General features: G+C 50.4%; 1 protein-coding gene across 4 annotated transcripts in view; it reads right to left on the minus strand.

The window, feature by feature from the left end:
- The window catches only part of ZZEF1 (zinc finger ZZ-type and EF-hand domain containing 1), a 110,340-nt gene that overhangs the window by 52,102 nt on the left and 32,819 nt on the right, over positions 1-25,419 (minus strand). For 2 of the 4 annotated variants that reach the window (XM_043582702.1, XM_043582704.1), the window contains exons 10-27: positions 24,928-25,019; positions 23,936-24,084; positions 19,956-20,067; positions 18,786-19,001; positions 17,695-17,795; positions 16,824-16,993; positions 16,153-16,286; positions 13,493-13,560; positions 12,272-12,386; positions 9,552-9,711; positions 8,069-8,190; positions 7,842-7,964; positions 6,857-7,023; positions 6,698-6,779; positions 5,734-5,935; positions 4,765-4,913; positions 3,452-3,692; positions 1,016-1,095 (exon numbers count right to left, since the gene is read on the minus strand). In XM_043582702.1, coding sequence (XP_043438637.1) covers positions 1,016-1,095; positions 3,452-3,692; positions 4,765-4,913; positions 5,734-5,935; positions 6,698-6,779; positions 6,857-7,023; positions 7,842-7,964; positions 8,069-8,190; positions 9,552-9,711; positions 12,272-12,386; positions 13,493-13,560; positions 16,153-16,286; positions 16,824-16,993; positions 17,695-17,795; positions 18,786-19,001; positions 19,956-20,067; positions 23,936-24,084; positions 24,928-25,019 — 2,483 coding nt within the window. Of the gene's footprint in view, positions 1-1,015; positions 1,096-3,451; positions 3,693-4,764; positions 4,914-5,733; positions 5,936-6,697; positions 6,780-6,856; positions 7,024-7,841; positions 7,965-8,068; positions 8,191-9,551; positions 9,712-12,271; positions 12,387-13,492; positions 13,564-16,152; positions 16,287-16,823; positions 16,994-17,694; positions 17,796-18,785; positions 19,002-19,955; positions 20,068-23,935; positions 24,085-24,927; positions 25,020-25,419 lie in introns of all 4 variants that reach the window. The other 2 variants (XM_043582701.1, XM_043582703.1) reach the window with 1 other exon arrangement.

The following is a 25,419-nucleotide window of genomic DNA, read 5'->3' on the forward strand; positions in this document are numbered from 1 at the left end:
CTTTCCCCCGTCCGGTCAACGCTTCCAGCGCTTTCCCCCGTCTGGTCAATGCTTCCAGCAAGTCACCAAGGCAGGAGCGCGGGAACGGTCCTGGACGCCACACCACTGTGCACCCCTCAACAGCGGCCACGGAGCCTGACCATCCTACCCCTGGAGCAGCTGTCACGTTTACCTAGGGACCACAGTCAGTCTCCTGCACTCCGTCTCCTTGTCCATCCCCTCCTCCACGATTTCAGGATTCCTCCCAATCACTACACAGCGTTTAAGACGACTGTGAACACATAAACAATGATAACATGTAGGGTCCCTCTCCACACCTGAGAAAAATGATCTCCCGGGCACGGCGCTCGCCATTCCTGTGCATCTGCACTACGCGCCACAGACCCGGGCTGCGTGTCAACTTAACCTGGGGTGGAGCGCACTCAGACCTCCCTCTCGGACTGGTTTCTGCTCGTCACCCGTGTGTGAGCTGACACACGTGGCTCGCCTCACTCACTCTCGCTGCGGCACAGCCGTACGTGACCGTCTCACGCTGCAGCGTGGCTGAGGCAGCCAGGTAACGCACGGTCTCGCCGTCCGTCCTCCTACCGGTGCACATTTTGTCCCTCCAGTTCGTGGCTGTCACCAACGAACGGTCACTACGGAACCACTTTTCCACCATGCAGAAAGGGCCCCCCTTTGACAGTGGCCTTTCCCCCACTGAAAGCCCCGCGTGGTTGTCCCGTATCTACCACGGTGCTTTTCCACCTGGTCCACGAGGTCCCGCAGGGTGGCCTTTGGGGTGACAGCCCCCCACACGCACCCTGCTTCCTCGGAACATCCTTCGCGCTCACCACACTACGATTTCAAGGGTTCTAAATTATTTTACGGCATTTCGTGTTGTCACTGAACTTAAGTTTTTAAAAAATTCCTAAGGTTATGCTCTTGAGAAGAGGGCTGTTACACCTTAATGACAACGAAACCATGGTGGGAAAAACTCAAAATACATAAAGGTCCCATGCAAGGAAAATCTTACCATCCATATCCGAATCCCATCTGCCAAATAGTACACCTGTGCAAACTCCTCGCTCAGGGCTGTGTGGCCCCCACTTTTTACTGGGGAGAGGAGATAAGGAGAGGGCGCTCAGTTAGCTCAATTCACTACTGCGACCAAATCAGTTTATGATGCGACCAAATCAAATTTATGCACCAATCAGTTTCTAAACCTCCTAACACTACTAACACAGAGTCTTTTCCCTGAGGCACACACATTGCGGGCAGGAAGACACTTGGGCGTAATAAAGATCAGTTAAGCCACAAATACCTGGAATGGGTTCTCTGTGTTACTTCAAACTAACCCTTTTCAAGTGAACAACATCTGAAACGGACCCACTATTAAACGGGGTAAAATATTTAAAGTAAAAATATGAGAGTAAATTATCAAAAATATTAAAAGTAAAATAGAGTATTAAAAGCGGATAAAAATAGTTATTAAAAAATAATTATTATCGACATGAAAAAGGTTCACGGTATAAATTAAGTAAAAAAAGGTCAGCTTTGAAACAGTGTAAACAAAATTATTTATAAAGAACATACGTATTTAAAACACAGTGTGCACGTAGGTACATATATACCGTAAGGCCAGGTAGATATGCAGAAATATGTTAATAGACTTGTTCCTGAACTGATGAGATTATAATTGATCGTTATTTTAAGCTTTTCTGTACTTTTTAAGTTCCTACATGGGTATTATTCTTATAATCAGAAACATAACAAAAAAGTTGTTTGTTTAAAAGAAAGACCTATGAGCCCTGCTTCTTTCTTGTCTTGTAAAAACCCAAGGAGAATGTGTCAGAACAGCATGATGCTTTCTGGCAAGCGGACATATGATGTGAGGACAATTTTCTGAACATGCAGGATGTGCCGGGCTCTATACCAGGCCCTGGGGACACAATGCTGACGAACGCAGACCTGGACCCTGCCCTCACGTAGTTTACCGTCTAGGTGAAAGACTCCTGCCATATATTTCTAGTGCGAAAAGTTGACCAACTTTTACACAAAGGTGACCAAATGATCTAGACAAGGGCCACCCTTAAAGTAGCCCATCCCACAGGACCTGTGAACAGCCCTGAGGAAGTGAGGGCCTCCAACGGTGCCTCCAAAGCCCGAGTGGCAGGTATCCTGGGAACAGCCTATATTCGGCAAAGTGTTTCAAGTTCCCACATCAGACTGTGTGTTTCTCTCCTGAAATAAGATATGTGATATCTGAACACAATCTGAAAAAGAGCTAGGGAACTGGCAACCAGCCAAAAATTTTGTTTCTCAGGGTTTGTTGGTTATTTTTTTAATTGTTACTTTAAGTAGACCCCACTCCCAACGTGGGGCTTGAACTCACGACCTCGATGTCAAGAGTCGCAGGCTCTACCGACAAAACCAGCCAGGTGTTCCTGCTTCCTAGCTGTTAACTCACAAGGCTTTTGTCCATCTACTGAGACGGTCCAGCTCTCTTACTATAATTTGATTGTGAAAACATACACTGGATTTTTGCTTCAAGACCTGACAGGACACATCGCCACCCCCTAGCAGAGATACACTCTTCCATGGGATGGCTGTTTTCATAAATCACTCGTGCCTCCGTGTAGATTTTGTTTACTTGAGCAGCTTCTTAAAGGAAATAGTTAAGAATTGAAGGAGGAGGGATTAATGGAGATGTTTTAGAAATCAGGAAATAAACTCTGCAAAGTGAGCTCCAATGAACAGGGCAAAAGGGGCAGCGGTGACCCTCGTGGCGATCGCGGTAACAGCAGCCGTCAATGACCTGCTCAGATGGGAGAAACCACCCACCCCCACTCGTTTCATCTGCGCCACGGAAGTGCTCGGGGACACCCCATGTCGTCTTTAGGGAGAGTGTGAGATGTTCTTCCCTTGAAAGACGATGAGGAGGGAGATTATTATGAGGCCGCAGGCTGCACGCACAGTGGACACAGGTGCACGCGGCGGCAAGGAGCGTGCTGCCCACAGAGGAGGCTGAGCAGGGCCGACGCTACAGGAGCTCTGTGTGCAGGTGCGAGCAGACACCTCCGCCCCCGTCCCTGATTATCAGCACACTGAATGACCTCAACGGGTCCGGGCGTAACTGGCACCTCTTGGAAGGTCAGAGCCACCGGCCCCCAGTTTACAGTTTTGCCTGAGACTAAACCCAAGTCAGGGTTTCCTCCCATTAAACTTGCTGGCAGTTTTCCGTGAGATTTGTGGAGAAAGAAGTGACCTGTCGATTAGGAGACGCACGACAATCCACTGACTATAAACTGGTCATGAATCTCTTGACGAGTAGGACTTAATGAGATGAAGTCTACGGTGGTAGAAACACGTTCATATTTGAAAATATTTTAAAATTTTCACTTAAGATAGGCTTTCTTAAAACTTAGCAACTGGCCTTCGGATGAGAAATATTCCCTGTAGTATAAGTTACCATATTTCTGCAGCTTCTCATATAAGTCTGGAGTACGACACACCAGAGCAGCAAAGGTGGCGTTCACAGCTTGATCAATAGTGGAACCAGCAACTCTATCTGTCTTTGGGGCCTGTTTTCTACATGCCTGTATGAGTCCCTTGCACAGTTCTGACAGTGGCCCACAGCAGCTCTGGGCAGGGTCTGCCTGTACAAACTCAAGAAGGAGACGGCGGCAGGGATCCTCGGGGATGCACGTGACCTGGAACAACAACAACAATGGGTCCCAGTGAGCGCAGCCGTTCGAGGGGTACGGTTCGGCAAGCACCTGCCGGGCCGGAGGAGAAGGACAAAACACGGGGTGCTCTGGGGAAACCACACAGGTACACGGGTTGAAAACCAGGGCAAACGTAGGTAGACGGTGAGGGCGTGAACCCCAGCGCCACCACAGAGCAAAAGGTTATCGAGCACCAAATGCCAGGGAGGGATGCCCAATGCTCAGAGCCCACCGGGCAGAGCCCCCAGGGCGGCTGATGTCACGAAGAAGAGCCTCTGGGCGGGAGTGGGCTTTGGGCCGGACCCTGAAGACTGAGCCGGAGTTAAGAGTCAGCGGCGAGACTGACCTGGCCTGAAGTCTCACCCGGGGCTGGGCGGTGGGTGGGGGTGAAAAGGGCAGAGTGGCGAGGGGAAAGGAGATGGGATAGAGCCTCGACCGCCATACCGAGGAGCTCGGACTTCACCCTGTGGGCACTGGGAGCCACTACTGGTGCTCGGCAATGGGATGACAAGGGACGGTAAGATGATGCCGCAGCTAAAAAGCCACATCTACAGAGAGAGGATGGCGGGGGAGAGGCCCTGGACCCTCCGCTAACCTCCGAGTGACTTGGGGGAGGGAGGGACAAGAGGTAGTGCAGGGACAGAGGGCAGGGCGACGGAAGGGGGGCGAGAGGCAAACTTGTTTAGTTGACGAAATACCACGAGCGCCGCTGTTCACGGACAAGAGTGCAACACGAATCGTTCACTCCGTCTGACTCAGTGGGCACCAGCGGCGGACTCAACGGGCCGGTTCAGCAGCTCCGTGCAGAGAGCCTTCCTGAGCACCTACGCCACCCGGCTGGGGTCACTCCCTCGCCGTGTCAAGAACACCCACCACCCACCGAGCGTGCAGTGTGGACACCAGGTGAACCAGGGGTGGACCCTGCCTTCCAGGGGCTAACAGCTGGCGGGGGGTGGGGGAGTGGGGGGGACGCAAACACAGGCGTTCGTGATTCAAAGCGGCGACGGTGAGCGAGCGGACTCCACTGCAGGTAGAAAGACGCCAGGACAGTAAATACCTCCTTACTATCCTGGCGCGGGCTAGTGGGCCAGCTGGCTGCTAATCCCAGCTCCAGACACAGCTGATGCCGGAAGACCGGTTTCCACAGCGGGGAGTTCAGGACCGCCGCCATTTTTGCCGGGGGCACGGCCACGTGGCCCCCTAACTCTGGAAAGAGAAGAAGGCTCGTGAGAGCTCTGTTCTCCCGGCGACACCGAGAGTCTGTCACCTGCCCAAAAGGAGATTTTAACCACTGGGCGCTCGAAGATGGGCAAGGGATCCACGCAGTTACCGCGACATGACTGCGGCACTTGATAAACACCCCTCCCCACCGTGAACCCATCCTGTGCCACAGCCTCAGCTCTGGGGCGTTGCTGGAGACCGGGCACAGGTGTTCAGTGACACGGGAAATGCTCACAAGGTGTAAGCTTTGGTTTGCAAAACAAATGAGAATTAAATACGCACCCTTGTGTGCTTATGAGCAGATGTAAAAAAAGACTGGGTGGAGATATATTAAAATGTTAATACTTTTCCCCACTAGGAATGGCTTTTCTCCTTGATTTTCCCATTATGCAATTTCTATGACATTCTACTTTTACAATCGGAAAGCCTCAAAAAGTGAAATAGAAATGAAATACATGAGGAAGTTTTATTCTACAATTATTGTTTCTTAGATGCATTTAATAACTAAGCCGAAAAATCACCTTACAGCAAAATCCACATTCTCATATTTAACAAAAACACTCATGTGGTTAAAGGATATAGAGCTTATTCTATTTCTGGCTTCCAGATTTCACTAACAAGAACGAAAAAAACAACAGCAATGCTGCTGAACACCAGCCCCGTGCCCCATGTGCCCTCTGTGACAGGCTCCAAAGTCCACGTCAAGAAACTACGGAAATAACACCCAGTGGGCACTGGGTTCACTCCGGTTTGGTCTAGAGGGCCCTGTGACAGGGCACCACCTGGCCCTCCCCCACGGACTCACTGTGCGTAGACTTGAGCGCCATGCACTGGGCAGCGAGGCGTCCCAGCAGCCGGGAAACAAGCAGTTGTAAATCTGACGCCCACGACACGGCCACGTCGGGCAGACCGTAGGCCGTGACTGTGAACTTGTAGCCCCACTCATTGTTACTGCTGTCAGAGTGAAAGAGGAACTGGAGCCGCGGGCCGGCCTTAAAGGTCACTTTCTAGAGAGAAACACAGAAGCCACGAGAAAGCGCCACTTCAGTACCAGGCACGTTCTCCAAGACTGAAAAATCTAAATCCAAAGCCAGTCTGTATTCTCGCCATTCTGTCTTGCCACGCCCACCGAGGTGATGAAGGAGAAACGTACAACGCAACGACTGGAACGGAAAATTCGCCCCTGCACCTAGTGAGGCTCTCTAAACCCCAGACGCCCATCTCGGCCAGAAACGGTGCTTGTGCGTCCCTCCGCACCCTGCCAAGACCACCGACAGCGGAGAGGAAACCCCGCGCCAGAGGTCGTGCGGGCCCCACCGCGGTGGGGCCCTCCTGGCTCTCCCCACATGCTCCGGGCCTTCCGGGACCCACTGGCCCTTGCACGCTGAGGATCCCAACTCCCCGTTCACACTGGACAATGTGACACACACCAGGGATTGGCAAGTTTCCTGTGAAGAGCCAGACAGTAAATTATTAGACCTCTGGGGCCGTGTGGTCTCTGCTGCGACCACTCAACTCTACACTGCAGCACCAAAGCAGCTAGAAACGACACGCGAACCAACGGGGGCAAGGCCACGTTCCGAGATACCTTTATCTACAAAACAGACGACCGGCTGTCGTTTGTGAACTCTGACACCAGCCCTCCCTTTTACCAGAGCGTGACCGACACTTCCCTTCAACACCCAGCCGCCCTTCCCCCCACGGGCTGCCAACGGCGGAGGCTCGGTGCAGAAGTGCACACGCCACCTCCTCCTGGGAGCACCACTCACCTTGGGCCACTTGTCAGTGCCGACTTTGGTGTCATAGCGTGTCTTTCCACCTCTAGCGTCGGTAAATTCCAGATAATCGTACCTGTGAAGGCAGAATCGCTGTTACCTGCCCTCGCTCACGTTAAGCGTTTCCACTAGGGGGAAGCATGAGCGTCTTACCGCTTCTCAGTCTCACACCGCTCATCAAATTCCACCTCAAAACAGGTTGCGCCCGGGCTAACAAAGACGGACACCTCGTGGCAGTTGTTCTCATAGTTGTGTGCAGACTCCTTCGTCCACGTGTGTAACACCACCGGACGCTCCTGTGGCCAAGGCTCCACATCGAGCTGCACAAACGAACAAGCAAGCAAGAGAGCGTCCATCACTTCGTGTCCAGACACGCAGGCAACGGGGCTTCCGCGTCAGCACCCGGGCAGGGGGCCTGGACAGCCGACACAAACTGCCGCACGGACTCAAGGTATCCCGATGTTCCCTCTGTGCACCCCGGTCACCACGCGTCTCCCCCTGAGCAGTGGTTTTTAGGGCACTACAGTGCTTCCGTGATTAGCTTCGGTTTTCTGGCTGGGGCAGAGCTGTTTCCTGGAGACCACTCACTATCCACTTGAATTTCCAGTGGGAAAAAAACCACCGAATTTGGGACCTTGGCAAACCTGAGCTCATCTCCTCTTCTCCCTCCCTGTGTTTTCGTCTTTGCCTTTTCACCTTGAAAGTAGGCTTTATGATACATGCCCTTTCTATTTCCACAGAGTTGTTTTGAGACCCAAAGAAGATAGTGAAAAATCTTTGTGTCCTGTAAGGTTAAGGAGGGAGAAAATTCTTTTAAATACCCAACCTTCGAATTTGCCTTTCGACATACGTTCTCTCTTCTAGACTTCAATCTGGTTTTTACTTACACGGCTTTTATGTAAGTTCATGTGCTAGGAAAGGAAATTAACCTACATATAGCTTCCTTTCGGACGCTGATCGGGCCAGACCAACTGGGGCCACCCTTTATCCTTGTTAGCAAACCAGCGAGAGAACTCGGGGCGGGGTTCTCCCAGAGGCAGTCTGTTCATGTAGATGTGCATGATGTAGGTTTCGTCCAGCAGCATCATATCACTCTCAAGAGGGGACGCGGAGGGGCTCAAATGCCCACTCGAATTACCGTATTTGGCCCTCCTTCAGGGTCACTGCACAGCTGCTTCAACAGTTCTGGGAGCGTGCTGAACTCTCTCAGGAGCACACAGTGCGAAATGTCCAGAGTGCAGAAGTCCAGGAGAAAGATGACCTAAAAGGAAGAGTAACAAAGCACTGGGCGCCTGCCTCAGACTCTGCCCAGGGCTGCGGGCCACCGACCCCTCCTGCTTCACATAGGCCGTCACCGTGTCTTACCAGTTGACGAGATGCCATCGAAAACACGGAATTACACAATTTCTCTACAAGGGTCTTTCCACTATACTGTGACAAAAGGGATTCCAAAATCACTCTCAAGCTCGCCAGAAACTGTGCCACATCTACCAAAACATAGAGACAGTAATTAATATTATACACGGTAGAAACGTCACTTGCTTGGTCGTCTTCAAGGACAGAGTTGGAGAGGGTCACAGACGCTGTAGGGGGATTCCACGTCAGAAAGACCACGAGACCACTATGTTTCCCTCTGGGAAAGAAAAGCAGTGCAAATCTCAAGAAAGATCACTTTTAAAGTGGGTTAATTTTGGGGCGCCTGGGTGGCGCAGTCAGTTAAGCGTCCGACTTCAGCCAGGTCACGATCTCGCGGTCCGTGAGTTCGAGCCCCGCGTCGGGCTCTGGGCTGATGGCTTGGAGCCTGGAGCCTGTTTCCGATTCTGTGTCTCCCTCTCTCTCTGCCCCTCCCCCGTTCATGCTCTGTCTCTCTCTGTCCCAAAAAAAATAAATAAACGTTGAAAAAAAAATTAAAAAAATAAAATAAAATAAAAATAAAGTGGGTTAATTTTTTTTTTTGTCTTTACTACTTTTTGACAAGGTGGAGACAGCACCTGTGTGAGTGAAGGGTTACTGGCTGACCGACCCGGCCGCCAGGCGGCCTCTCCCTTTGCTCGGTGGCCCCAGGACTCTACTCCATCAGCAGTTTTGTCACAATGCTGAGACCAAATGTAAGAGAGCCGAATTTTCCACACCCGCGGTTCTCAGAACCTGTTGGCGGTCACGTAATTAATTCTCTGTGAGTTTACAGAACATGAGTATGAGGATTTTCGGTATCTGCAGAGACCACAGCAGGGCTCACATATACCTTAGATTTTAAAAATTCAGGATTTTCTTTTTTGGGTAACTTGATTAAAATGGACATGACAGACTCAATTGAAGAGTGCTGCACATCCAGGAGCAATGTTTAGGCTGCGAAATGATCTGATCCCACAACAAAAAACACTTAGGCAGGGCGCCTGGGTGGCTCACTCGGTTGAGCATCCGAATTTAGCTCAGGTCATGATCTCGCAGTTCATGGGTTCGAGTCCTGCGTCCGGCTCTGTGCTGACATCTTGGAGCTGGAGCCTACTTCAGATTCTGTGTCTCCCTCTCTCTCTGCCCTCCACACCCCCCTTCCCCCACCATTCATGCTCTGTCTCTGTCTCTCTCAAAAATGAATAAACATTAAAAAAAAATTTTTTTTTTAACCCACTTAGGCATACTATCACATTCAGCAGAAAATTCTGGGCCAAAAGACATGCCATAGAGTTCTATTTTAAGAAGAAAAAAACAACCCAGAGACAGATATAACCAGTAACAAAGAAGAGAAAACCATACGCGTACTCCATGCGTGAGGCACTAAAGAGGACAGTCAAAACCCAGACACTCTCTCTTCCCATGGCTTCGCGTGTCCAGCACCGACACTCACACTGGTCGAGGAGGTCCGCGGCGAGCTCTCGGGCTCCGGAGTGCGTGCTCTTCAGCTGCAGGTAGCACCAGGACAGCAGGCTGCCTTGGACCGCCCAGAACAGGGAGAAGAGCACAGAGCCGGCCTCCCCTTGGGCCCCACTGAGCACCAACAGCTCACACTAGGAGGGAGGAAACAGATACAATGTTTACAGCCAGGTCTTCACAGAACACAGGCATGGGCGTTCTGGGAGACCAGGAAGCACTGGCAAAAAATTCTAGGGAAATGGGGAAGAGCTAAGAAAGAGCTTTCAGCTTTTCGAAACTAAGCACGAAAAACGGCATTATGAAAGGTCCTCTCTCGCCCTCCGGCTTTCCAGGTGGTTTTCACTGCATGTGCCCTCCCCTCAGCCCCTTACAAGACTCATTCCACCAGTCACCTCTTCTCTCTGACATCTGCAAACCCCCTTTCCCTCTGGCTCCTTCCCTGACCCTTCACCCACACCTCTCCCACCTTAAAAATAATTCCTCACCCTCCACTGCCCTCTAGCCAGCAACTTTATTCTCCAGAGGCTCTCTGAAGAGAGAGACCCTAGGGATTTATCACCTCTAGGGATAAATTCATGTGCAAAAGAACCCCAAGATGTGTTCCTTTCACAATTTCCGTGTTACTGCCCCAATATGGACACAACCCGATTACCCCTGCAAAGGAAAATGGATAAATAAATCACAGCCGAGTCTCAAAAACGCCGTTGAGGGAAAACAGCATGTCCCAGAAGACTGTGCGTACGCCATGTGACTCCGTTAATGGCTGACGCCAGGTAAAACAAAGCTGCTGTGTTTGAAAAGCTAGAAAGAAAACCCAGGAAATGATCAATATAAACTTCAGAAGGGTGGTTGCCTGGCGAGGAAGGAGGATGGTGAGCCATGGACAGGCATGTGGGTGGGCAAGGAGATTTCAAAACTACCCGGACTGTTTAGTTCTTAAAATGGACAGGTGGTCTTTAAACTGCCTGTCGGTAGGTCCTCTTTTGTAGGTGAGCTCCGTTTTCCAAAGTTGCCTTTCCCCAGGAGGCATCAGCCACCACCTAGGGAACAAAACCTTATCACTCAACCTTAACGTCAGTGGCTCTCCTGACCACTATCCTTGAAACTCCCTCTTCCCTGGGCTTCTGTCTCCCAGGATCTCTTCCTGACACTCCTTCCTCCTCTCCTGGCTGCCTTTCTAGTGAAATGCTCCTCAAGACGCCCACAGGTGGGCGGGGTGAGGGTGGGGGGCAGGCGGGCACCGCAGTCACGGCTTGGGCTCTCAGCTCTTGGTCAACGGCTACGGAATTTTCAGCACTGACTCAGCTCCTGAGTGTCCAGGAGCTCTTGCCACCTCAAGTCCTGCCGGAGCCACAAAGTCAGCATGTTCTAAGTCTATCCATGATCGTTCTCTTCTTCAAATACCAGCCTCTGCCCATCTCGTCAGTGGCCTTTAGCACACGCACGAATGTGGATGTGGTGGAAAGAAAGAGAGATGAGCACGAGGGAGGCTAACAGACACAGCAAACACGGACGAGCAGCAGGTGGGGACCTTTAAGGGAGACTCAAGAGAGGGGCCAAAGAGTCTGGAAATGAGATAGAAGGCAGAAAGCAGCCAAACGGAACATTCACGTGACACCACGGGCAGAGTGCTGACCGAGAACAGGTAAGGCTTGGGCGGTCAGCACGTTGCCGTAAAGAACATGGGCATCGCTGCGGGAGACCAACATCCCTGGACTCCAAGTAATCCTAGGTCAGCACAGTGGCCTGCCGCAGGGCGACCCTGGCAAGTGACAACCCAGCACAGCCCAAGCTCTCTCCCTAAGAGCAAAGCAGCCGGGAATGAATGAAAGTGTGGCTCAGGCAGCAACACGGAAACAGGAAAGCAGCAACAAAAAAACACGTAGGAGACTCAAAGACACTAAAGTTCAGCCACAAAAAACAAGTTATCGTGACGTCGCCGTCATTAAATGTCCCAAGGATGCGGTTTGCCTGTCCCATGGCCACAGCTGCCCTGGTCCATGTCTAGTCCAGAGAGCAATTCTCAGTCCCCCAGTCACAGGGGTCGGTCCCGTCAGAGTCCCAGCGGTGCCTCGTCTAATGCAGATCCTGAAGCCTGTCCCGAGAGGCTCTAAACCAGGAGCCTGCAGTGGGGCCTAGAAACCCAAATTTCTGATCAAATTCACCAGGTGAAGCTGACCAAGTGGACACACAGACTACATGTTGAAAAACAGAATCCTTTGTGTTAAAAAAAATAAAGTAAAAATTTAAAAATATCATTAGCAGAGGAAAAAGAGTCTACTTTTTCGGACTTAATTAGCCTATGAGTTGGCTAAGTAATCTTAAACTAAAGGGGGAAAAAAAAAAAAAGCTAAAGTTCCACAGAACCCACACCACAGTTACACACGAAGCGCTGGGCTCTCGGAAGTGCACCAGAGGGGACACCGCCAAACCCCTTCCTCTTTCTCAGAGAAAGTCTTAACGACTTTTCCCCACATGTTCTGCTTGCTGACGACCAGGGGACAGGCAAGGGTCCCTCCCTGGCAGGTGATCAGGAGCCAAGGCAGGCTGGCCAACGTTTGTGCGCATCTATAACGGCCACAGGGACAGGCCACGTGCACACTGTGACTTGAGGCTGATGGAGGCGGCACCACGATCACTGGACCATCGGCACCTCCTGGCACGGAGGAAGGAAGCACAGCGGCCACTAGTTACCTCTCGAGCAGCGACGGACAGGAGGACGCTCATGACCGCCAGCACGTCACTGCTGTTCATGCTGGCCACGTCACCCTTCTCGGGCAAGAGCAGAAGGCCACCTGGATCCTTATCACTGAAAGGACACAAATCGGTCACGACACCTTGTTTCAGAAAGGGCATTTTCAGGCATTTGTCTTACAAGTTTCTAAAAAGAAACCAAGCGGGGCGCCTGGGTGGCGCAGTCGGTTAAGCGTCCGACTTCAGCCAGGTCACGATCTCGCGGTCCGTGAGTTCGAGCCCCGCGTCAGGCTCTGGGCTGATGGCTCGGAGCCTGGAGCCTGTTTCCGATTCTGTGTCTCCCTCTCTCTCTGCCCCTCCCCCATTCATGCTCTGTCTCTCTCTGTCCCAAAAATAAATAAACGTTGAAAAAAAAAAAAAATTAAAAAAAAATAAAAATAAAAAAATAAAAAGAAACCAAGCAAGATTTCAGTGTCAGTTCTATGGGACGTGAGCAGTCTGGGTCAGAAAAAGGGCCCCGTCCCAGCTGGGCCTGTGCCACGGTCTATCCCCACGTCCTTAAGAAGCACAGGCCCGAAAATCCTCATGTCCTTAGAAGAGATTCTGAGAAGTAAATCTGATGAGTAAATCACCTTGATGACCAGCAGGAAATACAGCTAATCTCACGACGGCCAACCGGACAACCACAGCCAAACATCTGTGTCTTCAAATGTCCCCACATGGCCTCCCAGATTCTTCCACCACCTGACACTCGAATCTGAACACACGTTTGCCGTCCACAGCAGACGTGACTTGACTTGCAGGCAGGAGCTGTGGCCATTAGCTCCCTCCCTCCTTCGAGAGCCCACGCCTCCGGGAGCGCAGCCCAAGCCCAGGTCCTGCCCTCCCCACACTTCCTTTGCTCAACCACCATTCTGTGCTGCTGGCTTCTCAGACTTGACCACAGGACCCCAAACTCCTTTGGCTTGTTTCTGTCTTCAAAAATCACTTAGAAACTGAAGTGCTTAGAGAGAGCCTCAGTGGGTTCTGTTCTAAACAGTCTCACAAGGAAGGAGACGTGGAGTAAGCTGTTCACAAGATTATCATCCCACCACTGTTTTTGTCCCTCCCGTGACCTGTGGTGTCTCACTCTAGAAACCCAGCTCAGCAGAGTAAGGGGATGGCTAAAGAAAATGGCAAACGTTTGGAACATCAGACAACTGAAAGGAATTGCAAACATACCTAAAATATGTGCACAGTGACCGGAAGGTGAGCTGCAGAGACTGCTTGTGCTCTTGCTCGGTGACATTCTTCTAGAAAAAAAAAGAGAGCGCACAGTCAGACAACCTGCCCGGTGACCCTCATCTGGAAGACCAGAGAGCGGACAGTCGGGGAACCTGTTCCACAACATTCCAGAGACTGGAGCACCAGGAAGTGCCACTGCCCACGGTTTGCAGGTGTGGGGCATACACTTCACGGCACCCAACTGAGAGTGGCCTGGTGCTCGGCGGGAGCAAGACCACCTGTGTAAACGAAAGATGGCAGGTTGGCTTTTGTCCACTGCTAAAGTTAACATTTTCAAGCTCTCCTGCAGGACATCTTGATTCAAATGTTTAGGAAGATACATTTTCCATCCCTGGGCACAACACTGTAAGAGGAAAGGCAGGGACACAGTGCATCTCTTGTGAATCTTCTGTTTGTTTTTACCAGGATCTAAGCTCTCTCTATACAAGCCAGACAGGCTACAGTGACAGTTCCAGGAATCACATCTGCTGATGGGGCTGCTGGGCTACTTTAGGGGCACTTTCTTCATTCCGTGAACGTACTCAACGTCTACCATTATGTGAGGCACTGAAGGGGATTTCCAGAGGATTTAAGACGGAGGGTGCAGCCGGGCAAAGGAGGGTGGGAGAGACAAGAGACGCTGTTCAATCCATGAGCATGAGGAGGGAACACAGAGCCCTCAGCCAGTGCTGTCAGAAGGGGCGGGCAGAGGGAAAGTGACAGAGCTCCTCTGCTAACGGACAGCAATGTCATTCAAGAGGCCATATGTCCTCTATTTTGACGTGTGGGACACAAGCTAGCAAAAACCATCACTGCACAGCTGCCTGGCAAATGCTTCTAGGAATCAAGCAGGACACAGTCCCGCCACAGTCCAGCAGGTCAGGCCGGCGGATGCCGTCAGAGGCTACGACTCGGCATGAACACGGATCCTCCAGGTGATGTGCGAATTCCGCAGAGAGCTGCAAACAACCAAAGACCCTTCCTCCTCTCTGAAACCATCCACAACCACCTGGCCCCAACACGATTCTCCTCGAAACACGTGACGCACGTGCGGCCACTTTTTCCTCGTGGCAGGGCGGGCCTCTGGTGTCGGGGACCACACGTGATGCTTCTGCTGTTCCTCCTGTCTTTACCTGCAGCCCACAGAGCACCTCACTACACCTGCTAATTCACTGCTGCGTTGAGAAATGCTTTCTGAAATTCTGTATCTGGTTTCCCCCATTAAATTCCTACCAGTAACTTCACCAGCAGGTGCTTGTCCTCACAGACAGTAAAAAATAACCTACAACCATATCACCTGTAAGTAATTATTTGTTTTATTCTTTCCAATTACTATGGTAGTTTAAAATTTTTTTCCCTTGTCCTGCCACACTGGCCAGGCCCTCTAATGCGACATCACAGAGAAGCAGTGACCAGTAAGCATCCTTGTCCTGCTCCTCATTCTGAAAGGGATGCCTCCAGTGACCCACCATTCAGCCTATCATGTATGAAAGGTTTGGGATATACACCCTCCCCCAGACTGAGGGAGCTCCTTTCTGTTTTGAGTTTGCTAACGCTTTTGTGGTTTTCATCATCATCAGAATTTAATCTTTTTTAAAGGTGTTTTCTGTACTTGCTGATATAACTTTTTCCTCTGATTTCATTTATTAATTTTGTAACGTTAAAACCACCCTTCCATTCCTAGGGTAAATCCAACTCAGTCAGGGTTTTGTTGATATTTTATAGGACTGATTCACTAACACTTTGCTAGGATTTTTCTAACTTTGTTTACAAGTAAGATTAGCCTATAATTCTGCTTTCTTACATAGTCTTTATTCATGTCTCCCTGTATTTTACCATCTCTGGAATACTGGAAACCCTGGAGTTTCCTGACCTAGAGGTCTTTGGGTCTTTGGTGGGGCTTAGAGAAATTTCTGTTCTGTCTCACATCATCATTCACATCTTTTTTTTCATGACTCCTACTCATTTTCACACAGAAATACCACCTTCAGAATTAAAAATCTGGATCTTTGTACAGGATATTCCACTTGGTAACATAACTTTTATCAACATGAAAAGCACTTTTCACTCCCCACTACTAATGTATGAGTGACAAGGAGAAGGGGTCTGGGAAGATTCTACTTCATCACAGATATAAGCTGAAGTATTGACGAATGGGTCAGGGATTTCCTTTGAAATAATACTGGAGGAAGGGCAGGGAGAGCAGATAAGGTGGATCACAAAGGAAACAAGATTAGCCCGAGTTTACAACTGTTGAACCGAGGTGATGGGTACATACAGGGTAGGAGGTATTATATTTAGTCTAGTTCTGTATTTGTTTCAGATTTTTCCCATCATAAAAAGTTAGACTGTTGAAAAGAATGCTTGGTTGTAAGCAAATCAGGAAGATGAAGGAACTAGGCTCCTTCCTCTTTGTAACACAACAGGCCAGGCACTAGAGCTGGAATTATCCGCCGTCCCCACCTTGAGGACGGAGCTCTGTCCTTAGACGTTCATGTCCCACACACAACGCTGCAGACAGTGAGTGTTAAACACACACCTGGAAGACTGAAACTGGGAGGTATTCAGAGGAAACAAAGACTAGTCAATTTCACCCGAACGTCTGAGTGAATGCTCACCATCATGGCAAAGAGGTGGTCCCGTCGGGTCTGTCGATCGGGAAAGAAGATGGCAGCCCCATTAAGAAGGGTGTTCTTGACTTCTTGTTTTAATGTTTCCATGGGCACAGAGTCTCCATCCAGCCTATCCACCACTGATGAAAATGAACAAGGAATCAGCTCTAACATGTCCCTCTGTTCACTCACAACACGTACGTGTGCTTTAACCAGCCTGTAAACTCCCTGCTCCCCACTGTGTGCTCAGCACCTCTGCCCAGGCGAGGCAGTGTGAGGACGTTACACGAACTCAAATAAAGACTACATGCACCAGGTTCTTTTTCATTATCTCCGGGTCCTTTTGAGACACAACTCGGCAAAGCCTTAAAAGTAATTTCTCATGGCCACCTGGGTTTTAGCCTCAGTTTGTCATCACTCTCCCTCAGGCCGGTGTCTTCACTAAAGACTGAATAGTATGACAGTGATCACTCTCAGTGTCACACCCCTATATGTCAGAAACCAGGAGGAAACCACCGACCAGAGAATAAATCCTGAGCTCAACATAGGACCCGAGGAAACGGTCCTTTTCTAAAGCAGTGATCCCTCTCCTGAGCCTGCATGACCACAGGACCCTGTTCCTATAGTGGGAGGCTGTGCCAGCACAGGGTCCCGTTAAAGATGAGCACACTCCCTACCGTCACACAAGTGCATGTGGAGCTCCTTGGCAGCCCCCGCCCCTGCAGGGCTCTGCCGGGGAGCCTTTGCGTCCTGAGAGGCGGCCGGCCCGTCGCTCCGCAGCACGGAGAAACAGCTCTGCAGGAGGCGCAGAAGCAGGGTTTGGGCACAGATGCATTCTTCCCTCGGACTACAGAGAGACAGAGTATCAGAGAGCAAAACGGGAGGTTGTTTTTACCCTCCAAAGCCAACAGCTGTCTCCAAAGGCCTCCCCAGACCCATGGGGCACAGTAAAAACAGTGCCGGCGGGAGAAAGAGAGGCAGAACAGAATCAATGCTGTACCAGGTAGCAGCTGAAAACACAGCCCCTGTGGGGCAAGTGGGCACTCGGGAGCCCACGTCTTCCCCTGCACAGTGACGGTTCTCCCACAATACTCTAGCTGCTCACCCCGCCGGGCCGGAATAAGGGTCTGATGTCAAAATGTGTGCAGAAACACTGCCCAAAATATGTTATAGAAACAGGAGGTGTTATCTTTAACAATAACCGATATTTCAAGTGAGAATATAAACTAGTGAGAAGTCGGGCGCCTGGGTGGCTCAGTTGGTTAAGCGTCCGACTTTGGCTCAGGTTATGATCTCACGGTACATGAGTTCAAGCCCCACATCGGGCTCTGCGCTGACAGTCCAGAGCCTGCTTCGAATCCTGTGTGTCCCCCCGCCCCCCCCACCGCTTGTGTTCTCCCAAAAATAAACAAATGTTCAAAAAATAAATAAACAAACTTGTGAGAAGTCAAAAAATCTTGGAAGAAAAACTGGTCTATTTAGAATGCAAAACTTAGTGTTTTCAGTTTTGTTTATATGATTATCACCTTATAACAAATTCTGACCTACTTTTGCTTTAATTTACTGTAAAAATTCCAGAAGATCTGCAAATCAAGACCCGCGAAGTCCAGAAAAGATTTGTATTTTAAGCCACTTTCCTTCTGCTGCACCTAAAAAATTATAAAAAATAAGTTACAAATAAAATGGAGAAATTCATTTAGAGAAATACCGTAATGGCTCATTTCCTCCTTGATCTGAAAGAAGGAGGTGGCTCACATGCGTAAAACTCCCATGTAACTGATGCTCACTCTTAACGACTAAAAAGTGTGTGAACAACGACTTTTGGTGTGAAACTTTCTACGATACATATGTGCGTGTGTGTCTGTGTATGAAAGTACACGTCCGCGTAATGTACGTGCACACGCCCCACCCCCACCGGCCCCCAACCAGAGTCCAGGTCCACAAACACCACACACGAACATAAGTGAGTCTCTACATGGTGAAGAGCCCTCCCCAGGAGCACCCTTTCAGACCCGCGCCTGCGTGCATGTAGGCCCGAAGGGGAGCTGTGCACTAACACTCCCGCTGCTCCGAAGCAGCCCCTCTCCTTTGCTATTTCCTGCTGTGACAGGACAGCTTGAGTAACAAAGACCAAACAAACACAGATAAACTGAGGTACAGCCTCCAAACGTGCTGAGGCAGAACGGAGGCCAACAGTGGACGCGGCTGCTCCCGCCGATCCCTGAGCTAAGTCACCACCTCTATGGGGGTGGCGGCTAGAATCTTTCCTGGGGTGAGCGGTCTCTGTGTTTTTATTAGTGAGTGTACAAGTCAGTATCGAAAACACAAATGATTTCACATCTGGACATTTTGGTACTTTTAGGGAATAAGCAGAATTCACCTGTACTTCAGAAATAATTCTCCCAGGACTTAAGGAAGACGTAAACCCCATAAACCTGCCGTGTCTCCCTAGTCTACCACCACCAACGCCCAGCACCTCACTCCCCGGCTCTTCCGGGGTCATCCAGGCAGCACAATGCCGCTGCACACGCTCACTCTGCACGCTTCAGCAGGGTCAGGTTTCACCGGTTGTTCATTTCCCTCAACGTCACCATTGATTTTCCCAAAAGAATGAGATCTAACAACTGAGAAAACTCTACCAGGTCATGGGCGAGCTGCTGAATGAACTGAAGGGTCCTGAGCAGCAGGGTGGCCCCGCAGACGCTGTCCTCCGTGTCCTTTACGCAGCGGGTGCAGACGACGTGCTGCTCTGCCCCGGTTCTCGCCGGCCGGAGATGCCCACTGATGCTGAGGCCTTGCACTCCCAAGCGCTCTGCCGACTCCTGGCGGGTGCAGAGGAACTTCACCATCAAATACTAGAAAGGAAAGACAGATTGAAGGGGGAGGACTCAGCAGCTGGAACACAAATGGAAGGGGTGACGTTAACAACCTACTAGGTCCCACTCTGCCTAGCACAAGGCACAAAACAGAAGTCCAACATCCACAGAAACAGAAGACAATACGAGTGCCGAACCAAGTCAGGTTTGGGGAAGGATCACAGTAAGGGAAATGGCATGACCCCCTCTCATCAGGGCAAACACAGGGTAAGACGGGATGAATCCGGGAAGTACGTGTGCTCTGTGGCCCAGTTATTTTGAAAGAGAGATCAGGTATGTGGTGACAAGAGTCAACAACAAATGCCCTAAGGAATCCTCTCAAAGCCCCCAACTAACACAGACAACCCACGGCCCGGGATACAGCCTTGTCCGCGCAAAGCCAAAGCCACCCGCAAGCTCACCTCCTATGCAACATCGGCCTCTTACCGTGGAAGCTCTTCTGCCAAGAGCCATCCAGACTCCACGACTCAAATGCATAAATGTCTACCCAGCGCGTACAGGCCCTACGGACAGTTCTCATTCCTCTCACTGAAGCTTCTCACTAAGACTTACACGCAGCTTTAGTTAAGAAAACGAAGCGGACAGTCGTCGTGTCTCCCGCACCGCGGGCACAGCACACCTTCCGCTCGCCCAGCTGCGCGCCCCTTCCCCGCACGTGCCAGCCTGGCCCCGGGCGATGACGTGATCGGCTCTCCACACGTGGCGGCACACCGCCTCTCCTGGGAAGCCTTCCCTGGTGACCTCCAGGCGGGGCGGGGCAGGACGCTGTTCCTCTGGGCACAGCCCCCGAACGTCCCACCATCGTAGTGTCGCCCATCGGTCCCAGGCACAGCTGGCTCAGGGGCGGGCACGCGCCAACCCCTCCGTCAACACGGACGCGGTGAAAGGAGGGGGCGGGCACGCGTGCGAAGGCCACGACCCGCGACTGCTTACTTGGGCGACTCTGCACTGTTGCAGCTTCACGTCTGCTTCGTCCCATTCCTCTTCGAGCTCAAACCAGCCAACAGGGTCTTCCTCTCCAAGGTCACCAGGTGAGCAACCAGCCCTGTAAGCACAAGGGTGATCACAAAACACCGTCCTACTTCTAAGCTCCTCAAGGGTCTGAGTGGCATTAACTTGCATGTGCGACCTGTCAAGTGACAACCAGGGAGCGGGTGTAGCACCTGCGTCTCTAAGCACGTGAAGCGGCTGGTGGTGATTTCCTCCCCACTCCTCAGCCTCCAAACGTAATCTGGGCACTGAAGAGAAAGTTTGCTTCTCTAGATAGCCGGCACATGTGAAGAATGAGACACAAACCCAAGGTGTCTTAGATGAGCAGGTCAGGAATAAGGAAAGATACAACAGCCACTGTGTGCTTCTAGAGAGATCCAAAGGAGAGGGAGGTTCGGTTTTCTCTCCCGAGGTCTGGCTAATATACATACGACCAGCCTGCGGTTTAGTTCCCTTTCAACAACCGAAGGGTAAGAGGCAGGGAGCTTTCAGACCCTGGAGCTCCGAAAAAGGAAAACTTCAGCCTCTGTCATTTCTTCCTGTTCCTTAAAAGTTCCTTCCAGGAAAGCATTTCAGGCTAAAGACGCACAACTCTGTGCCACCTCTTTTTAAAAACTAGACATTTGAATCGTACTCCCTTTTCAGGAATTAAATAACCAAAGGAGAAAAAGGCAGTCTTTTTCAGGTAACACTCCTAAAACTTTCCACTAGTTAATCTGTAATACAGCCGGCAAGCTGGCAACACGGGAGTACTCTGTGTGAGAAGCGAACGTGGGCATTCATGGCAAGAAGGGGGAAAAGATTAAGGACTCGGGGTAGGTTCTGTAACAGGCACAAAAAATGTTCTCTTCTTAACATAAGTCAAGAAGATACTTTCTTTTAAAAAAAAAAATTGTTTTTAATGTTTGTTTATTTTTGACACAGAGAGACACGGAGCTTGAGCGGGGGAGGGGCAGAGAGAGAGGGAGACACAGAATCCGAAGCAGGCCCCAGGCTCCAAGCTGGACAGAGCCCAACACGGGGCTCGAACCCACGAACCGCGAGATCATGACCTGAGCTGAAGTCGGACGCTCAACTGACTGAGCCACCCAGGCGCCCCACTTTCTTTTTTTTTTTTAATGTTTATTTATTCCTTTTTGAGAGAGAGTGAGTGCACGTGAGTGGAGAAGGAAAGAGAGAGAGGAGAGGGAGAGAGAGAATCCCAAGCAGGCTCTGCACTGTCAGCACAAAGCCCAACACAGGGGCTCAATCCAACAAACCATGAGATCACGACCTAAGCCAAAATCAAGAGTCAGACACTTAACTAACTGAGCCACCCAGACGTCCCAGCTTAAGCCCCTCTGAGCATAAACCTTTCATGACCTCGTTAACCCTAAACCCAATGGGACAGGTGGTATTCTGTCTTAACCCAAAACCACTTCAACGAGTTTCATCAGTATTGTGTTTGAGAATTTTTTAATTCACTCTGTGGCAGCCATCAAGAAAATCTTTGAGATGGAGAGACAGCTGTCTGGGTGTCTGACACAAAGGGAAGCAACCTCGTTCAGTGCACCACACAGCAATCAGACAGCGGACTCTGGGCGTGCTGACTGATCCACATCCGGCCAGAGAGACAGAGGAAAAAAAAAAAAAAAGGGGGGGAAGAAGACAGATGCATGTACATTAACATTTTGATTTCCAAACTGGAGACAGACTGGTAGCACAGAGGCTAGCCAAAGCCGGATTTCAGAGTAGTTCAGGCTGGAACCGGAAGCTAAAAATCAGTAAGGGTGTAGTAACTAGGCTACATTTAAGTTATAAAAAAAAAATCCTATATGTGAAAGATCCTGTTTAATAGCAGGTTTAAGGGAAAAACTTCTTTTAATATGTCCCAAGAATGGGAGAGAGCTGCTTAAAAACAAGTGTAATCTCTAGTTACCATTAAAAAAAAAAAAAAAAAGGCATCTTTTAAAAAGGCATACATTTGTGGTGGGGAGGGAGACTTTAGGGGTGAAGGATATTTGGAGGGCTGGAATTAAGGGCACGGAATGTGGATCTCAACTGAATATAATCTAACTACTGAAGCGCCGTGAGCTCTCCGTCCTCAAGAGTATTCTAGAGACTGAATGACCATTTGTCTTGGTGGCACTTGGAATGTCACCACAGGAAGTACAGCAGGGAGAGGGAGTTATTCTAGATCCCGGATACTCCAAGTGTGGTCCGTGGGTGGGGAGCGTCAGTCACCTGAGAGCTTCCTACAGGTCAAAGTCTCAGACCCCGCCCAGAACCACCGGATCAGAATCCACACCGAACACCACGCACACTTCGCATTCACTACTGGACCACAGCTAGAGCCCTCCGTGAGCTCTAGCACCCTGTCACCCAAGACGCGCTGTAGCAAGATCAGCAAGTCGGGGGCTCAGCTCCGTGAGCTCTAACCCGCCACTAGGAGTGAGGGAGGCAACGCGGCCCGAGGGTCACCAATGACCTGCGGCTAAATGTGGCAGGTTCACGCGCAGACTTGATCCCACTGACCCTGGGTCACATCTGACACCGCTGCCCACCCCCTGCTTGCTTTCACATCACTCCCCCTGGCTTCACGATGACACACGCAGGCCTTCCTACTGCCTCGCTGGCTGTCTCTTGGGCTCCTTTTTTCTCCGTTGCCTCTTAAATGCTGGTGCCTCTCAGCATGCTGGTCTGTACGGTCTTTCTTCTCTTCCTGGCCCACACACTCTTCCAGAACGATCTAACTCACTTAAATGATCACTTAACTGTCTCTATCTATCGGTAGCTTCAATACGCCTCTCCCAGACTCCTGACACACTTACCCAACTAGTTGTCAAGTACCTCAAGGTGTCCCTAACCCTCACATTCAAACGGATCAAAACGGAGCTCACCACCTTCCCCACAGACCTGTTTCCCAGGCCTCCCTGACGCCCACACCATACTCCTTCCTCAGCTCTACACTCAGTGACCTTCTGGCGGTCTCCCAGTGGGTCGCCACCTCTCCATCACTGCCAGGGCTCTGGCCAAAGTGACCCATCCCACCCTGCCTCCACGCTGGTCTCCCCTGCCCATGCGACACACAGCATGGTCTAGAACGGTACTGGTAAAACACACATCTAGGCTCTCTGTCCTTCTCTCTGAAACGCCTCAACACTACACCGACCGCCCTCCCTTGCTTAAAGGATACGGTCCAAGCCCTGACCCAGAGACAGAAAGACCTTCAGAGACTCGGCCCCTCCCTGGCCCTCCAGTTCCACGTTCCGCCACTCTCCACCCCAAAGTACTTGTGGCACTTGCAGGACCCTGAAGCCCCCACCCCCTCCGTGCTTCCCCTATGAGTTCACAAATCTGCTCTGCTCTCTGCTCAAGATCTCTCCTTCTACTTCTCCAAGCGGCTGATCGCCTGTACGTCATCCTTAGCTCTTAATACTGACGGTACTCCCTCCGGGGTCTCCTCTCCCAGAACCCCCATCCCTCCTCTCCTGCCCAGTGCGGACAACACTGACACTGCTCATCTGAGAGGACAGCACCACAGAACAGGGACTGCGCCAACGCGCTCAATGTGTCTCTTTGGCACCCAGAATCAGGCCCAGTGCAGGGCTGGGTGCTTAAAAACATGTCCAATAAAAGCATGATTAGGAGGAGGGAGGCTGGGGCATGTAAACTTCCGGGTGGCTGGGCGACTGAAGACAGTCCGGACACGTATCAGCACCCAGCCATTCTGGAGATGCCTCGACCTGGTCACAGAAGGAATGGGTTAGGGTCTACGAACAAATTAAAACATGTCTTCAGATGCTGCTAGAAAGCAATGAATGCTCTTGGCCACTGAGGATGGCTTAGGGGCACCTCATCTACGAAGACATAAACACGTATTTTACCAATAGGAGAAGGCATACAGTCTTATTAACTACAAAAATTTTTATTCTGTTCCTTACCTGCTTTTTACAAACTGCCTGAATTCCTGAAGTTTCCATTTGTCATACTTTTCAAACCTTTTGAAGTGTTCTTCTGCGTGAAATTTCTCAGAAGATGAGTTGTAGGCAAACACCAACCCGCACTGGGCCCCAATGCCACCACGTCGAACCTGGAAACAGAGATCCAGATGAAGTACGCTGAAGGTGCTAAGGTCCTGTGGCTGCTTTGTTTCCAAAAAATACGGTGAAATTCAAACAGCTTAAAGCAAAATCAAACCAACAAAATATACACATATTTTTGAATATGTTAAGAGTAAAAAAAAGCTGCTTCCTAAGAAAGGATTCTTTCTCTTTCTCAGTCCTTATGTTCACACCTTCCCAGACAACAGTCTATTCATCTCTGTGTCCCTGTCCTCGGCTACAGGCCTGGCACAGAGTAATCATTAGATAATCGATGAAAACCCAGTGTCACAGACCTCTGAAGCATAATTCTATTTTTTTGTAAATGTTTATTTATTTTTGAGAGAGAGACAGACAGACACACAGACGCAGGGCACAAGGAGGGGAGGGGCAGAGAGAAAGAGACACAGAATCCGAAGCAGGCTCCAGGCTCCAAGCAATCAGCACAGAGCCTGACATGGGCTCAAACCCATGAACTGCAAGATTATGACCCAAGCTGAAGTCAGACACTTAGCCAACTGAGTCACCCAGGCATCCTACATAATCCTATTTTTTTTTTAATTTTTTTTTTAACGTTTATTTATTTTGGGGACAGAGAGAGACAGAGCATGAACGGGGGAGGGGCAGAGAGAGAGGGAGACACAGAATCCGAAGCAGGCTCCAGGCTCTGAGCCATCAGCCCAGAGCCCGACGCGGGGCTCGAACTCACAGACAGCGAGATCGTGACCTGAGCTGAAGTCGGAGGCTTAACCGACTGAGTCACCCAGGCGCCCCCATAATCCTACTTTTAAAATAGTAGTAACGTTGCTTGAAGAAGGCAGCATGGGAATTACCATAATTCTGATCTGTGTAACTTGGAAGGCAGATTCAGTTCCTGTAGAAAAAATAGTACTTGCTCTGGTTTTTCCAGTCTCTGTAAGAAACCCTGCAAAAGGGAAACACTGAAGTTACGATGACTGGCTCATTTGTTAACTCATTTGACAACTTCCAGAACATTCCCCTTCTTCACCAAATAGGCAATGTTCCAAGCAGTACGGTGAGCACAAGTGGGGCGTGTGCGGATGACGGACTGGCTGGCCAGTAAGACGGGTGAGGAAGACACAAACACCCTGGACGAGGAAGAGAGCCCACCGCCACGTGAAGAGCACGTCAGCCACTACCATGTTAGCACTAGGGAAGGAGTGAGGCTTCCTTCCAGATGCTCCAGACACCAGATGAGCCACACCAAGAAATACCCTTCCCTTAAATTATGTTCTCAGCAATACTATATGCCTCGATCTGCTGAGTCTCTTACTGCTTTAAGATGACACAATAGGAACATAATC

Source organism: Prionailurus bengalensis, chromosome E1 (assembly GCF_016509475.1).
Source record: "Prionailurus bengalensis isolate Pbe53 chromosome E1, Fcat_Pben_1.1_paternal_pri, whole genome shotgun sequence".
NCBI classification, from domain to species: Eukaryota; Metazoa; Chordata; class Mammalia; order Carnivora; family Felidae; genus Prionailurus; species Prionailurus bengalensis.